Source organism: Leptopilina heterotoma, unplaced genomic scaffold (assembly GCF_015476425.1).
Source record: "Leptopilina heterotoma isolate Lh14 unplaced genomic scaffold, ASM1547642v1 Lhet_182, whole genome shotgun sequence".
Classification (NCBI taxonomy): domain Eukaryota; kingdom Metazoa; phylum Arthropoda; class Insecta; order Hymenoptera; family Figitidae; genus Leptopilina; species Leptopilina heterotoma.
The window spans coordinates 453,446-471,389 of record NW_025110899.1 but is presented as its reverse complement, the minus strand read 5'-3'; the positions used below and the strand labels follow the sequence as shown (position 1 = coordinate 471,389).

The 17,944-nt window shown below is 28.8% G+C and overlaps 2 protein-coding genes across 7 annotated transcripts in view; one reads left to right on the top strand and one right to left on the bottom strand.

Moving 5' to 3' along the window:
• The window catches only part of LOC122500119 (fasciclin-1), a 106,936-nt gene that overhangs the window by 49,556 nt on the left and 39,436 nt on the right, over positions 1–17,944 (top strand). For all 6 annotated transcript variants that reach the window (XM_043608867.1, XM_043608866.1, XM_043608865.1 and 3 more), the window contains exon 2: positions 1,897–2,035. In XM_043608867.1, the coding sequence (XP_043464802.1) occupies positions 1,897–2,035 (139 nt within the window). The remainder of the gene's footprint in view (positions 1–1,896; positions 2,036–17,944) is intronic.
• On the bottom strand, positions 12,533–16,722 carry LOC122500121 (origin recognition complex subunit 3). The gene is made up of 14 exons (XM_043608870.1): positions 16,514–16,722; positions 15,646–15,771; positions 15,444–15,564; positions 15,195–15,352; positions 14,948–15,111; positions 14,728–14,833; positions 14,471–14,635; positions 14,182–14,358; positions 14,001–14,117; positions 13,625–13,924; positions 13,323–13,556; positions 13,128–13,247; positions 12,820–12,884; positions 12,533–12,704 (listed from the first exon to the last, which is right to left on the bottom strand). Exons 1-14 carry the CDS (start codon positions 16,535–16,537, stop codon positions 12,611–12,613), a joined length of 1,971 nt encoding a protein of 656 aa, XP_043464805.1. The 5' UTR covers positions 16,538–16,722; the 3' UTR covers positions 12,533–12,610.

Sequence of the window (17,944 nt, the reverse complement as noted above, 5' to 3'; positions counted from 1 at the left end):
TATGGAAATGCATTTAATATTTCGAATCGTAAAAAAAGGTTAAAAAAAAAGTCCTTTCATAAATTCCATAAATTATTTTCTGTGCAGAAATTTTTCTCTTTTCTCTTAAAAATGTATAATTAAATTTTATTGTTTACCTACGTATATCGTATATCATTTAATTAACTTCAATTTTCAAAGAGAAAGTCTAATGAATTTGGTTGAGCAAACGTCTTCTGAAAGTTAAAAAGTCTTTTTACTTTAAAAAGTAAGTACTAAACTAGTCTGTCAGTGAGGAAACAACATGTTTATTTTTCAGTGCTTTTATTAAAGTTTATTTGATTTAGAAAAATCTATTTTACCCGTTCATTTGAATATTTTAATGCAAAATATTTTTATCAAAAATATTTGAAGTTTAGTTTTTTTCAAATAAAATCAATCGGAGGCAAATTGCGAACATTAAAAGCGAAGTGTAGTGTCTGTTAATTATATTGAAACTGATTATCTCCCAAGGAATAGAAGCTGAGAGGAACTAACTAACAAAAGATACACTTTCCGATAGTATATAGGTAAGGTTATCTGTTGAATAAATCCTTTGACCTACGTGATCGTCTTTTGATCTTTTAGTCAATAGAGAGCCGTAAATGCGGGTTATGATCCATACGGCTACTATAAGAGTTCCAATTATGTGCTCTATATATTTCTATTAAATTACCGTTTTGTCACGATGAAATATTATTTTTAAAGTACAATTTTTCAAAAAATGTTCTGCTACGTGATTTGATTCCTTTTTTGTCTCAACTGTGTAAATAAATTAAATAGAATAATAGATATAAAAGTAATGGTATTTTTACCTATGGTTGAAAAAAAGTGGTAGTTTAAAATTTGAGAAGAGCAGCTTTTGATCCTTTACAGTCTACAATGTGCGACCACAAAACGACGATCATCACTTTTCATGCTTTCGAAGAAATCCCGAGTCGCCGGTTTTCTTAGTGGAAATTACGAGCATGATATCGAACAGCAAAAAATAATGGTGTCAAGTATTTGAGATATAAAAGAAAGTGGAATAATAAAATTCAGTTTTATACATTCTATACATTTGTGAATAGAAGCGTACTTTTCTGTTTTATTTTAGAAATTACTCATCATTACATAACTTGAATGTACTGTCGAGTGAACAATAATGCTCTTGGCATCACAGAACAGTCGTTGATTGTCAATTAATTTAATTACGAATTCAATTGGCCTCGCCACAGTCATGAAAAATAATTATAGTAATCGACTCGATGAATCTACTTCCTCTCTTATTTGCAAACGAACAAAACTTGATGCTGTTAAAAAGAAAGTTTGTGAATATTGAAAAATATTGATTCTCCGGAAATAGATACTAATAAAAATAATGATTGAGTGATGCTGTTAAATTAATAGCTACAGAATGTTTAAATTCATTGAATCAAGATTCATGAATAATTTTCTTGAGAGGATCAAAGGGCAGGCAGAAAAGTCTGCTGTTATATAGAAGCGATTTTCTTTTCCTTTGAACTATGTAGATTGTCTTCTCTTTTAAATTCTAACTTATTCAAGAAGAATAACTCAAAGTGGATAATACCCTCTAGTGGATCAGTGTACTTTTTGCACAGACTAATTACACGTTGATAATTAACGAGTTTCCTTTGTAAAGCTTTGCTAGTGAATCGCATGGAAATTTCTTCCTCTCATTGACGATGTCGATCTCATGCCCGGCAGCTGCATTTTGTCAACTTCCGTCGGTTATTCGTGTATTATAATTTATTACTGTCGAAAGTGTTTCACAAAAACAGTCCCTTTACACTGAATTGAATAATCTTTATGTTGCTTTATTATTATTATTATTATTATTATATCTATTCTAATAATGAAATAATTTTTTTGTTACAGTTTCTCCAGCTTTTAGAATCGAATAAAGTTGCCCTGGCTACGTTAAACCTTAGACCCGTAACTGTCTTTGCGTCAACAAATCGTGCCTTCCAAACGTACAAAGGAAGTGCTGATCAGTCTGTGATTCCTTATCATATAAGTGAGTAACATCATTTTTTTCCGCTTTAATTTAAGAATGTGACGCATATTTATTAGCTTCCAAGAAGGTACCGTTCTTGAGAGCTCGTCACTTAAGCACCCAAATTTTTTAGCATTTTGATATGTGTAATTATAAATAAAGGAAGTTAATGCAGATATGATCTGATTCAAAAATAAACTCGAAGGATTTATTGTAATATTTCATAATGTCTATAATTATATTTATGCGGGTATATGTCTGCATTACCTATATCATAATCTCAAATGGACATAACCATTACTAATTCATACCATAATGCTATATACATAACAAATCGAATTTCCCGAATTATATGCATGCATGTATGCTACATCCACGCAATTACGTGTATTTACATCACTCTAATTTTTACATTACACTAAATTATTCATCAACTGTAGATAACTTAATTTTCGTCCTTTCGACAAAGTAAATTCTTTTAAACAGTATTTATAGACATAACAGTATTTATATTTATATTAATGACACTGAGTCAATGTTTTTTATTTAAAATTTCCTACACACCTTGAAAATGATGATAAATTTTCAATTCCAATTACAAGGATAGTAATCGTTACAATTGAAAATCAATTTCTCCGTGTTTCCCCTTCTTTGAAACATCTCAAACCCCGGAATTTAATCGACACATAATTTACACCCTCTGCCATTCGCAATCCACAGTAACCCTGCGGCAACCCCCTAATTACTGCTCAACTTATCGATCAAAAGATGATCCAGAGTATTTAAATTAAATTCGGCTCTAATTCATGTTTTTCATATTCATATTTTTAATTTTCTGCAAGTAACAATTAAATCAAACTTGATTATTCAATCGAGTCAAGACTAAAAGAAAATAATTACAATTCTATTTTTAGTTAATTTGACGAAAATAATTGTTTAGCTCGTCATAAATAGTTCTGTATATTTAGACCGTTCTATTTGAATTCATTTCACCGGCAAGTGGAAGAAATATAATAATATTTCCCAATACAGATAAAAAATATGTATACAAAGACTGGAAAAATTGAAGGCTAGCAGTTAAAATCGGATAAACTTGTAACAGGAAAGAAGAAATCTCAGAAATTGAACAGGTTTTCGAAGATAGTTTGCACCTGCACCTTCCATAATCACAAAAACAGAATTAAACTAGACTGCAAGCAGTTCAAAGCTGCTGAGTTATTGACGAATTTCGATTAATACAAGAATTACCTGAGGCTAAAGTTAGATCTTGTCGTGCATACATACACACTCACATCACTTACCTATCTGTCGGTTAATCGAGCAAAGTTCTCAGGCTGAAATCGACTTCTAAGATTAAATTGATGTTGAAGAGTCCCTTTCAAGAACATACCTTTCAAATTACACCCTCTGCTTCCGATCTAATTTAAAGAGTTTTCAAACTTAATAACATCATATCATATTAGTATCTCAAACTGACCAAATGTAAACGGAATGAGAAGTATTCTTATTTTCTAGTTTTCGACTTTTATCACTTTTTTTTTTGTATCAAAAAAAAGTGTAACAATTTTTCTAAATGAAAAGTTAATTTAAAAAGTTCTATCCAAACACATTTTTGGAATATAATAATATATATTGGCGGGCAAAAGTGACACTGCTGCGAAACTCAAGTTAGCGGTGGTTCGAACAACACTGTCTTTAGGGAAAATCCATTTGCTTTTGCAAGTACTTAGGGTATGTACTTGCCTACTACCTGACTTGAGGTCAAAAGTTAACAACTTTCTCATTTGCTTCCTGCAAAGTCAAATTCAACACTCGCTCGCTCCCTCTGCATGCAAAACAATTAGTTCATTTTAAAAACATTAATTATATTTAATTGTCAAGAAATTTATCAATCCTCCAAGTCAAATATTATAATTATTGTATTTCACGAAAACCTTATTAATTTATTCACATCTCGAACCTGAAATAATATTTCTTTTTCAATTCCTCTTGAAACTGCACTGCACAATGTGGCGAATTAACGGGACTTTCAAATTGTTTTGGTCAAATGGATTCTCAGAAAAGGAAATTTTGCCTTGCGACTCGCAAATTGCTTTCAAAGTGTGTTTGTCTTTTGCGCGACTTTTCAGGGGGTAGAAAACTGCCGCGATTAAATCCTTCCGAGGCCAAAAGTTCAACTGACATGAACGATTATTATTTCTCGGATGAGGAGGTTCTCGTGAAAAAAACTGAGAAAAGACAGAGAATGAGAATTTAACAACTGACAGTCGATTCATCATTGAATTTCTAATCTAATTATTGTTGAGAAAGAATTTTTTTTTTTTTTCGACATTTTTGAAGGAATAACTAATTCCCATTTCGTATATTTCTCGAAAAACTACTTTACTATGGTAGACGACTAGTGCATAGTGGTTAGTTGGCTATTATAACTTTCTATAATTCTACACAATTCGCACCGATTTCTCATTCCAACATTTGCTTATATTCCCATATGTGAGTGTCGGCGTCATACATATCTTATAACTTGAGCTTTTATAACTCTCGAAACTATACTGCATATGTTGTACTTACTGTTATCAGGAGTTTGCGTTGAAAGAATGAAATCATTAAAACAATTTCGTTTACATTCATAGTGCAATTCAATATTTGCTGTAGATAATTTTCAGCCCTGTTTCACTTCTTCTCTCAAGAGATAATTTCAATAAAAGTAAGAATAAATATAAGCTTTTAATTAGAATATTTTCAAATAAAGATAAATTCGTATAAACAGGGCTCGAATTAGGACTGTAAATCCCGTAAAAGTCCGTAACTTTGCTTAAAGTCCGTAAAAGTCAGTTTTTTATGTTTTTGATAAAATTATTCTTTATGATAATTGAATTTTAAGAATTCATTCAATTATTTCTTTTTGTATTAAAATAATTAAATTCTAGTAGGATTTTTTAATAAAAATTGATTTAAAAATGATTTCAATTGAATATTAAAAGCATAGCGTGAAATCTTAGAAATAATTGAAGCTTCAAAGAGGTTTCAAATTAAAATCTTTGAAAATCTGAATTTTGCATATTTTTAACTAACAATTCTGTGGAATTAATTTTTTTGAGAAAGTTTAATTGCGGATTTTTTAAAAAAATTATTTCAAGATTTTATTTTCCATAAATCGGTTATCTTGAGTTATTATGAAACAGGAATTATGTTTTGTAGAATTTATGAAAAATCGAATTTATAGTTTTAAGTAACATGTTTGTGAAGCACAAAACAAATCATTTGGGTCACTTTTACTTTAATTAAAAGTTTCCGTTTAATTGTGTAACTCAGATCAGTTTTACTATAAAATATTTTTGATCTAATAAAATCTTTGTGTATCCCCTTTGTGTATTTTCATTCCAAAAATTACAAATTTTTTGCTTCCAAGGTTTTCTTGAGAATAACTCTTGTTCTTTGATTTGCATATATTTGCAGGCAAATAGATGTGGTGTTCATAAAAGAACTAGTTTCGTTTCCAAATTCCCTATTTATATGGAATAAAATGAAGAAATAATAAATTTTTTTTCTAAATAAACAAGAGTAAACAAGAAAGTATCAGTAAATTTTTGAGGAAAATTGATTAAATTACACTGAGGTTTCGGAATGGCTTTCTCTCTATAAGAAATAAATAGCTTGGTATCTCAAGAAGGTTTTATCGAACAAACCTCATTTGAATATTTATAGTTTGAATATCGAAGCTTGAGCTGCTTGAGTCGATCAGCAAGGCGTCTACATTGGTATCACCATGAACTCAGAGCACGTCAGGGAAGAGATTTATCGAGCAATCTCGACGAACGTTGTGCAGCACCTTATGCCATCTCTCCAGTGACGCATAACTGTATGAACCAAAAATTCTATAAAACTTTGTTATTATAGAAAACAAAGCCAAGGGGTAGGTACTTTGCTTTCAACTAAATTTTACGATATTGGCCATTAGAACTTCAGAATTTTGCAGAATTCCGATCATTTCCTCCTTTGAGGGGTAAAGGATTATTTTTTATATAAAAATAAGGATTATTTAGTTATTTGATCAGGAACTTTGAAATCCGTCTACCGTTTATATATTTATAATTATAATATTTAATATGTGATGTAGAGCAACTGCACTGTGCAAAGACTGAAAATTCATTTTGATTTCTGTTTTCTGTACAGGAAAGTTCTCTGCACGCAGTGGAAGAACTATTTCTGTTGATTTCCCTTGACTTGGTTCTCTGTAAACAGGATAAATTAATGTTGTTTCTAGAATGTGGCTGCCACTCTAAGTCTTATTATTTATATTAATGCTTGGAAAATTAAAGGCTTAATTCGATATTCTTCCTTTGAAACAATTTCTTCGAAAGCACTACTGTTTTAATCGTGTTCATTTTGGATTTTGTTGATTTGCAAGCTATACATTTCCCAAAGGACCTTGACTATCGTCGTTGCTTCAGCTTGTTCGAATCCAGTCCCTTATTCAATAGGGACTCCGGACGCCATCCTCCATTCTAGATTTCAGAATCAATCTCTCTCTCTCTGTGTGTGTGTGTGTTTAATGCTCAATCTTACAAAGCACCTGAAACTTTTCTTATTGTGTTTATATTTATTAAGATATTTCTTTGTACATAGAAAAAAAAAGAAAATGGTGTTGTTTGAACGAATTAGACGAATGTTTTTTTCTATTTCTAATGAAATAATGAATAAGTTAATGAATAGTTTATAGAAACATGTTTTAGATTTAGATCATTTTAGTTATACTGGCATGAGAATAAAGGACTTTTCGGAATAACTATTTCGACTGGACGTCAATCATATTCGCATTAATCTTTCCATCAATATTCTGTATTCGTTCTGATATTAATCATCAGATTGAACGTCTATATATTAATATATCATTTATCATTACAAATGGGAGCTGCAGCAATCAAGTTGCTATTGAAAATGTTCACTAAGGATCATGAAAGGAAAGTGAAAAAAATGGTAATAATTTTAATTAGTGCGTGTGATTGGAAATGAATCCCTTTGTGCTTTGGATGAGTTTGAACTTTGAAGAAAGGAGAGTGTCACGTTCACGGCATTCAGGCAGGATAGCTAGGCTGAGTTCAACTTGAAATGCTGACTGGATGTGGAAGGGTCAAAGAGGCAACTGAAGGCGACTGAAAGCGACTGAAGGCAACGGGGTTAACCCACCATGCTTCGTGAACCCCTATATCGAGACTTAACCTTCGGAGACCTTCCCATTCCACCTTTCCCTATGTCTCTGTGCTCAGATCACTGCCCGATTGCTCTTGGTACAGATAAGCCGGATTTTCCAGGTTATATCTTCCACTATCTATCGCGATGCAGGTTTCCCGCATCAACTAGACACGGAGGATTTGTCATCCTACAATTTGTGCTGGGATAGATTTTAGAGGTTCACGCTGCCTCCTATTAAACTCTTTTATGCCTTTTTTTATTGTATTTTTTTAATTTTTACATATTTATTTTATTTCAGGGTTGCCACAAGAAATTTATTTTCTTTTTTCCTGACTTTCATAGACAAAATTTGCACTTCTTCCTTGACCCTTCACTCTAAATCTGAATCAGTGAAAATTTTACCAGTTTTCATTAATTCACCAGTGGAATTTCACTGAGAATCAGTAAAAACCACTGATTGTCATCCATCATAAAGAAAACTGGGCCACTGAAGTGAAATCAGTGAAATTTCCACTGATTTAGATTTATAGTGTTCAGAATATTCTGATTATTCACTCGAAAAATGATTAGATATACTCAAAAAAAATGTTCTATTACATTTATCTACGAATTTCTTTAAAATTGTAAAATTATTTGCAAACATCAATAACTTCTTTTTTAAATATGTAAATATTTAATTATTATTTTTCCACAGGAATTAAGATTTTCAAAAAATTCAAATTTAAACCTTTTGAAATGCAATAACTTTTAAGAATATTTATATAGAGAATTTTCAATTGTTTACAATTCAATTTGAAAAAATTTTGATTATTGACAAATTCTCCAATTAAATACATATTTAGAAAATAAAAACTTGAAATAATTTCAAAAAAAAAATTACCTAATTAAACTTTTTTAAAATACAATTATTTCTAAAAATTCATGCTACAATACTTTTAATATTCAATTATTATCTAAAAATTTAACTGAAATTCATTTTTAAAACAATTTTTATTAGGAAATTCTACTTGAATTCAATTATTTAAATGTAAAAATAATTTGGAATCTCTGTAAAAACATTTTTAATTTTTGAAAATAATTGAATTATTTTGCGAAAAAATTCATAAAAAATTTGTAAATAATTAAATTCCTGGCAAATTTTTATTATCTATAAAAGTAATTGAATAATAATTGAATTTTGGAGAAGAATTTTATTATTTTTAAAAATAATTGAAATTCCGACGAGAAATTGAAATTTTGTGATGAGTTTTATTATTTATGAAAATAATTGAATTATTGCCAAGAAATTTATAAAAAAAATTTGTAAATAATAAAATTCCTGTGAAGTATTTATTATTTATGACAATAATTAAACGTTTGCGTAGAATTTTAATAAAAACTTTTCTAAATAATTGAATTCTTTTGGAAAATTTTATTATAATTTTTGAAAATAATATTGAATTTGTGCAATCATTTAAGAATTTTTCAAAATTCAAATTTTTTTCTAGTGTTTTTAACTAAAATTCTTCTATAAATCCATGATTTTTAATAATTAATTAAATATACGTATTAAAAAATTAAATAAAACTAATTATGAATCTTGCAAATTAAATTTGTTCCAGTATACTTTAATCAAAATTCATGACTTTTCGTTTTCCCTAATTTCCCTGACGTGTGGCAACCCTGTATTTATTTATCCATGTTGTTTTATTTTACATCTTATCAAAAATTTCGTAAGTCGATGTTCCTCATGTAAACTTTTTCGAGATTCTTTCAAATTCTTACATCAATTTTTATTACTCTTCAAAATAGTTCGAAACTTGTTAGATCTTGAGATATTTTGGTTAATCCCGAACAAATTTCCCCTTATAGCTTCAATCTTTTTTATAAATACAAAGTTTTCTGAATTAAAAGATAATTAAATACTTTCGTAATATCGAACCAAATTATGGATTAAAATACGTACAAGAATTGTTGAAAGTAAATCATTTTGATAAAAATAATTTTGTTTAATTATAGAGATTTAAAAATAGATTTACAATTTATTTGGAAATCGATTTATCAGGGCGGTGAATTTGAAAGAAATGCTTTACGAATCTAGTGTGAAGCTCGTTTCAGGTGGCGAGCAGTGGCGAGGGACCATCTTAAAGCTCAGTGACCTCGCTTGAATCCTAGAATTTAGCTTATAGCCACACTATCGCTATTGGATCTTGTCGTCGTTGTCCGAGATGAAACTGCATGAACCAACCGAAAGTGTATGTCGTTCTCTGTATAGCGTTCATGTTTTTCCTCGAGCGTGCTTTAAATCTGAAAGCTATCACGAACATAATGCCGAAAGAAAATTATATTGACACCATTTCAAAGCATTCTGCAAATGTTGCTGCATTAACTTAATGTTCTTTTTTTGCAAGTGAAAATTTAAAAAAAGAAAAAAAATGAAACAAGATTTCGACCTTATTTTTATAATAATAATAAAATGTAGCATTTTCCTTTCATCATCCTCTTTTGCTACTGTATTATTACCTACATATAGACACTAGAGAGTACTTCTCTCACTCGAAATTAGAGAATCCTGAAAATCCTTTGTAAATTTATTCTCGACTGTCTATAGTTTCGAATGTACAGAGATACATCTATTTAGATGTATATATGTCTCGGAGATTTTAATTAATCCTTTTCGCCAGCCCCTTATTCGAAACTCAATAAACGAGTCCATTGTCTCTGATGACTCTGCGCCGCTAGATCGATATTTCTTTTTTCTCTTAAGATTAAAAGTGAAAAAATGGAAAAAAGAAGATGACAAAGGAACTTGATCGACATATAAGGGTGTCACCGATATTTCTCTGGATTAAAACAGATGGTGGACTAGAATTCGTTCGGTTCGGCGCAACGAACGTCACCGTTACCGAAACATATTGGTATTCCGTCATCGTGGCGAAAACCTTTATGCAGATTTACGACGGGGTATCATCAATATTCACCTCGGGCGTTAAATTATTCCTCAACTGGCACTACTCGGGAGACAGATATTTCGTTCGGGATGGACGATCACGGATCCAGAAGAGACGGGCGAAAATCTCGCGATTGTCGAAACTTTTTGGTTTTTACTTTTGCCAAATTGCTTTATGACCTGTCTCTTTATTATTAGCTACCAAAGAACAATTCAATTCAAGTTTCTTCTTTTCAATTACAATCGAAAATTTAATAAAGGCTTTATTTCTAAATACTTAAATATAACCTACTGTCTGAAATAATTCAAATCTTTGACAAAATCATTTCTGTAGTACTTCAAGATTGACACAAAAATTTTATTTTTCCCTGATTTGGGAGCGTTCACAAATGATGTCACGCAATTTTTCGTGATTTTAGACCCCCCCCTGTCACGCAATTTCATGCAATTTCACACGTAAAAATACATTGTGTCACGTTTAGAAGAGACCCCCCCTCCACCCAAAAACGTGACATCATTAATTTGTGAACGCTCCCTTTCCAGATAGAACTTTGACCATTTCCCTGACCCTAAAGAATATTCCGATAAACTCTAAAAATAATTAGATAAAAAAATATTCTATTGGATTCTTTCATTGTAAAATTATTCGAAAACATCAATAACTTCTTTTTTAAATAAATATTTAATTATTATTTTTCCATAGGAATTAAGATTTTAAAAATTTCTAATTCAATCCTTTCGAAATTCAATAACTTATATAAACATTATTTTAAAACATGAAAGGTGACCGAGTGATAAAATCATTATTCTATATATGTTAAAAGAATATTGAACTTCTTGAAAATTATATTTATTATTTTCATCATTTCAATTCAATTATTATTTTCTACAATTTTTAAATAAGGAATTTTATTAAAATAAAATTCCTAAAAATAATTGAATTTTGATGAAGAATTTTGTTATTTATCAAGATAATTGAGTTAAAAATTTTGAAATAATTAAATAATAGGTATTAAAAAATTCATTCTTCTCAGAAAAAGAAAAAATTTTTGAAGGTTTTGTAGTGAACCATTTAATTTAATTGATTCAATTAAAAATTATTTGATTCAAGTAAATATTTATTTGATAATAAACAAGTAATCGGTTATTCGAATCAAATACATTTTTTTTCAGTGTAATTTTTAAATACTAAAAAGGAAAAAATAATTTATAGCAAAACTTTTGAAAATGTTTTAGAAATTGAGAAATATTTTTGATAAAAATAAAAAATGAAAATGAGAAAATTAGATTGTAACAAATAAAAAGGATTATGTTTATTCAAAATTTTTTTCGGTAAATTATTCTTTTAGTATTCTAATATACAAAATGTGTTTTTCTCGTATGAAGTAAAGATAAGAGTTAATAATATCAAGTGCAGTTTTGCAAAAATGAAAAAACTTGAGGGTATATAAATTTCTAACAGAACTCAAAAACTTTTGAAATAATTTTTTTCTTTTTTAATTTTTTATAATTATGTCGAAAGTAACTTTTTCAAGCAAATAATATTTCTACCAAAAAAAAAAAAATGCTTCAAAAATATTAAATTTAATTAAAAATATAATAAATATAGTAATGAAAATATAATTGAAAAATATGAGCAAATTTTGTCAAAATTTTTTTAATATAAAACTAAATTTTCTAAAAAATTACGCAGTTTTGAAATATTTTTACTTTTATCAAAAAGTAGAATCTGAAGTGGCAAAAAAATTTTGTAATACAATTTTTATGACCATTGAATTCCTCGGAAAAAATTACAATATAAAAAATGATGTAAATTACTTCATATAGGTAAAAATTTTTTCACAATGTCCCCTTAAGCAAAAATCTATTTGCAAAAATGAAAAATGCATCGATGTTTTTAATTGTGTGCTTTTAAAAATGAAAAATGAATATTCCAATATACTTTTGAATGGAAGTATTATTTCCGTTTTTTAAATCTATATAAAGTCATTCAAAATTTTGTTATTGTGCTCTATGGAAAAAAAGAGATGTTTTGAAAACTTTTTAATGACATAGAAAAAAGCAGAAAAAGATAAAAGTACATACCTACAGTAATCAAAACTTGATAGTAATGTGTATTGTACAAACACACATTGTTAAGTACTTGCGCCATCAAAAAGTAATTGTTATTGGTTCACCCTAGACTAATAAAATACTCACGCAACTTTATTTTCATGGATTCAGTTAAATTTACTTTCTTCAATCTGATACTTTCCACAGCTAAATTAACTTTATGAGTCTATTAATGCTTGATGATATTCTTCGTGATGGATTAATTTTTCACTTAATGAGAAACCATAATTTTTACAGGGAAGGTTTGTCTTTAAGTTTAAATGAAATTATGAAAACCGTCATTTAAAAAAGTGAAAAGACATTTATTTATTTTACGACTTCTTAAGATAACAATACTTTTTAACTTAATACTAACAAATTTAGACAAGCCTCTTTACATGATCCGTTTTCATTTTTGTCCCTTTAATGTATCCAAGAAACTGAAGTTCTGCAACTGCCTGCGAGAAACGTGAACTGTACAAATTAGTTAAGGAATTTTTATTTAAACTCAATTAAGATTATTTTCAAGTTGAGAAAAAAATGTTTGTTAGTTGCTGATACTTTGGTCACTATAAATAAGAAAGGATACTTGATAACTGGATTTATTTCTCGTTGCTCGTCAGAGTGTTCGGGGTCAATGATCATCAAGAATGACTGAAACAATTAAATAGCTTTTAGGTCTACAGCACATGATATATTTCAATTCATCGCTAATCAAAGTTTGCTTCTGACTGAATATGTATGCGTCGCGTACATTCAAGACAGAGATGCTACGATTTCAATGAAGCACATAAATCATTTCGAAATATGGTTAGAATCATCAAACGAGATCAGCTATAATATCCGAGTCCTCAATTTAATACGTAAATCCTAAATCTTGTACGTAAACACAATTACCTGCAACCAGTCGTACATATTTATTAATTTCTTGTTCTCCTTATGCAATTTATAAATTATCACGAGGTCAGGCATGCTGCGTAAAATCACCGTATCGTCGGTAATTACACAGCAAGGGCACTGAAAAAAAAAATTGAAGATTACAAACTGAATTAAAGTCCGACTAAATAAAATAAACTATGAAAAAACTCATACTTGAAGAAAAGATTTTGGATTCTTCAGAGCGGATTCAATTGCAGCTCTAAGAGAGCCTTTAATTTGACGAGTCACTAATGTTTTATCGTGAAAGCAGAAAATCTCATGTCCGACGACTTTTCTTGGATTTTTCAAGTAGACGGAAAACACACTTTTGTCTAGATAATCTACGAATTTTTCTCGAGCTTCTTTGTAAGGTGAACACGTTTGTTTGTGTGCGTTATTGCGAAGACTCTGAAAGAAAAAAAAATATTAATTACTTTTCTAAAAGAAAGATATTTCGAAAGATACTTCGAACTTACATTTTGAAATGCAGAACGTTTGTTGTATGCCATAGCATCCGATTTTGGCGATTCTTGCACCGATATCGCCGATGGCAAAATTTCTTCACTTGCTTCGTGTAGAATTTGATAATTTTCTTCCAAATAATTCATTAAATTTGGAGGTAAAAATTTTTCATCCCTTTCAACAACTTTTAAAACCTGGTCAAATTTTGTAAGGAACTCTTCTTTCGGCAAATGCAGTAAATACTGTATTACTTTTGCATAATTGTCCGATTCCGTTAAATTAGAGCTAACAGCATCTCCGTATATTCCTCCAAACTAAAATTACGATTAGATATCGCTGATGCAAGTTTGTATGAACAGTATTTTCGAATAATTTCATGTACATACTTACATGTTTGCCCAAAGGAGAACCTGGACAACTGCTGGCAAAAGCGTGCAGCAATTTAAGTACTGTCAAAAATTCGTGCATGTATTTTTGAAATTTGTTTACACAGTTGTCAAGAAATATCTGAAAAAAAAATTTTGCATTAGTTTTCAAAAAGAAGATCAAATTTAGTTATTGTTTAACACACTTTAAAACTTTTGTCGTCTAAATTTTCTTTTCCTTGAAAATAGTAATCAATAGAAGGTAGTTGTCTAAATTCTACAATGTTTTCTTCTGTTAAGGATTTTAATGTCTTTTCCACATTGTTTAGTCCACAGCAAAGGGATGCGGAGTTATTGCTGAAAAAGTGTGTTGCTAAACATATCTGAAAAAATACGAAATTTATTTTCGCAAATAATTGAAATACTTGAACAAGTATATTAAATAAATAGAGTTAATTTTAAAACAAACAAATATTGTATATTTTGTAAACAGACCTTATAAGCTTGCAAAAATCCGTCCACAGAAAGGTCATAAAAAAGAAACATCTGCTCGAGAAATTGAAATGCTTTGCCCGTCAATTTAAATGGTACATTGTGAGAACAAATGATTCCATCCAATATATCGAATAAACTAAGTAGTTGCATTTGTGTAGAAAATACCTATTTTTTATTAATTTCGATTATTAACATCAGTTTATGAATCATAGGAAAATTATTCAGAATCCATTACTATTGGATATTAGTTTACGTACTTTTATTCGAAGTTTTGATGTAACATCATAGGAGAGTGTTCTGTGTACAATATGCAGACTTGTTGCGATACCAAGAATCAATACAATCTTCATTCTCGAATGCATGCTGAACAGAATAATATTATTAAACTTATAATACTCCCAATCTTCGAAAAAATCATTATGAATATTACGTACATAATTTTAAATAATTACAATTAATTTTCAGCTTAAAACTCACCTTAAATTGTAGACAAAATCGTGTAGGGCTTTAGTGTTAAAGTTCTCGAAATCTCTTATAATTATTACAAGTGGTAGATTGCTTTTGTTTGATTCATCGTACCAGCAATTCAAGGCGCGAAAAGTACAATTTGGTTTTTTAATTATGGGATCCTCCTGAAATGACTGATAATACGAAATTATTACTTAATTAGAAAATCTTTGCTTAATAAAGAAAATAATGTTCCCTAGAAAATATGAAAAGTAACCTTTGCATCTGCGTTTATTATTTGGTAAATACTCTCTTCAACCATACTTTTCAGATTGTTGCAATTCCTGGAGCTTATTGTTGCTATATAGGGAGTAATTTCCCCAAGTGTTGCTTGTACTTTATCAAACAGCATTATGTGGTCAGGAACATTCATTCCTACGAATAAATAATTTAGTAGAATTTAATAAGAGAATAGAAAAATAGAAAAATAGAACTAGAATAAGAAATTTAATTTGTTATTTCTTACCAGCCAAGAGAATTGCTGTCGGTATTTCCGAATTCAGAATACTTATTTCACCATTAGAAATATTATCAACGTACCAATACAAATCTTGTAAAATTTGCTTGTACATTGTATAATTAATTCTCTAAAGATTAAAAAATATAAAAATTATTATTCTGCACTTATAATAAAGAATTACTTAAATATAATTTAAAAATAGGAGTACCTCTACAGAATCTTGAACTGTTTGATAGATTTGTCTGTAAGCACGATACCACGGTTTGTTATAATTTTCATTTTCATCCTTTATTTTTCTTCGCCCGAATGTATAACATTTCACAGGAAACACACCCTGAAATAAAATAATGTACAATACATTATAATAAAAAATGAATAATGATCCCATTCCTTCTTGTAACAGTTTGCAGGATCTGATTATAATCTACAGCGATAAATCTCCTGATTAATGGTTTATATTACAAGTATCACAAGCATCACAAGGCAGAAAAAATTGATAACCCATAGATATCGGAGTGAAATCTATTATAAAGTACTAATTAACACATCGTACCTAATTGACAACAATATAAAAGCAAAATTAAAAACAAAATTAAACATAAAATTAAATATATTTGTTGAGTAGAAAATATATTGTTTATATACTGAATTTTAATCACTAAACTCTATATTAAAATCTCTAAATATTTGTGAAAAATAATAACTTAGATAACAATTACATTTTTAATATTTACTAATAATCGTATGCTAAGAAATCCCCTCAATTTGAATTATTTAAATTATAATTTTGGGAAAAATTATATTTTCTAAAGTTCTCAACTTTCAAATGTACCTATTGCAATTATTTGTTTTGACACAAGAATTTTCATTCTTGTGCAGAAAAAATTGTTTCTTTGCGTTAACAGTATTTTTGTTGCTGTTTAGAAAAAGAAAATAAATGTTGATCCCGAATTCGGATAATGAAACGTTACATGTTTTTCTTATAAAAATAAATTTAAAATTAAATATCGTAAATATAGTTATCTGTTAAGGTTATAGTGGTGGCATGCAACAGGTAAATACAATATTTTACTTACCTTCGAGACTGAAACCGTTTCCATTATATTTAACTATATTAGTTTGTTAAAATGAATAAAACAGAGCATAAGGCAATAGAGATTAAAGTTTTATACAAGAAAAATAACACAGCACAGAACATAACTGCTTTATCCTTCAACACAGTCGATCGAGTACTGCTCTCTTTCTTTTTTCACTCCGGTTTGTCTACTTGGTCTCGTTCGTCTCGTCTGCTTCTTCTCTTTCGCGCCAATTTATTGTGTCGTCTGCTATTATAGCAGTTAAAGATGTCGCTAACGACAATAGACTGTCTTTTTGCGGGAAATATTGAAATTATTTACAAAAATAAACATTTTTAGCAAAAAAATTTAGTTCACAAAAATTTGTTGTTAAAATTAATTAATTTTAATAAAATAAATTTAGTTTTAAAAAAACTTTTTTAACGTTTTAATTAAATAATTAATTAATTAATTACTCAAAATTAATTTAGTTCTGAAAAAACTTTTTTAGCTTTTGAATTTATTTTTTATATATATTATTAAATAAATATTTCAGTTTTTAAGTATTAAATAAATTTTTAAATAATCTCGACTTACTGTACACTGCAAAAATATTAATTTCATAAATGATTTGAATAATTATTAATGTTAGAATTTTTCGCTGATTGAGAATTTTTAATTACAAATATTTACTTGAATCAAATAATTTTTGTTTGAGTCAAGTAAATGGTTCAATTCATGTTTTGAAATTAGTATATGAAATTTGGATCGGCAATTTCATAGTTTTTATAAATTAAAAAACAGGTGATAATAATTTAAAATATTCTGCAGTTTTTGTCTATAATTATACCTACTAAATGTTTGAATTTAAAGTTTAAACATTATACGCAATAACGTTCTCATTTTGCGGTTGGCAGTTTGGCATTCGCATTTATATACCCAGAGGGCTCAAAGATATGAATGCGAATCGATTGAAAGCTTAATCATTCACTCTCCGGAAAGAAGTAGTAGAAAAGAGTGAAGCTGGTGTAGAGAAAAAAAAATAAGGAAATGACAGCGACAGGGGAACTGTACTAAAGAAAGAGAAATGAAGCTCGATTGGAAAGGGGTCTTGATATTATACGCATCTCTCAGCACATTCAATTTTTCTCCAAGTCTTCATTTCTCGTTTTCTTTTTAAATTGATTTCTGCATATTTTATAAGTTTGTTAAATCAAAGTCCGCGCTCAGTAGTAAATAAATAATAAAGTATTCTTTTCTATTTACTCATCTTCATACTTGATATTAAACTCAGATATTATAAAATAATTGATGCCTCAACTTATTCTTTATTAAAAAATATTTCCTTTTCAAGTTGCATGCGCACTCCAATGTTATATTAAATTTCGTTTAAAATTTTGTTTTACACGGCAGTATAAAAAGCAACAAAACAAAAGTTGAATGTTCTTGTTT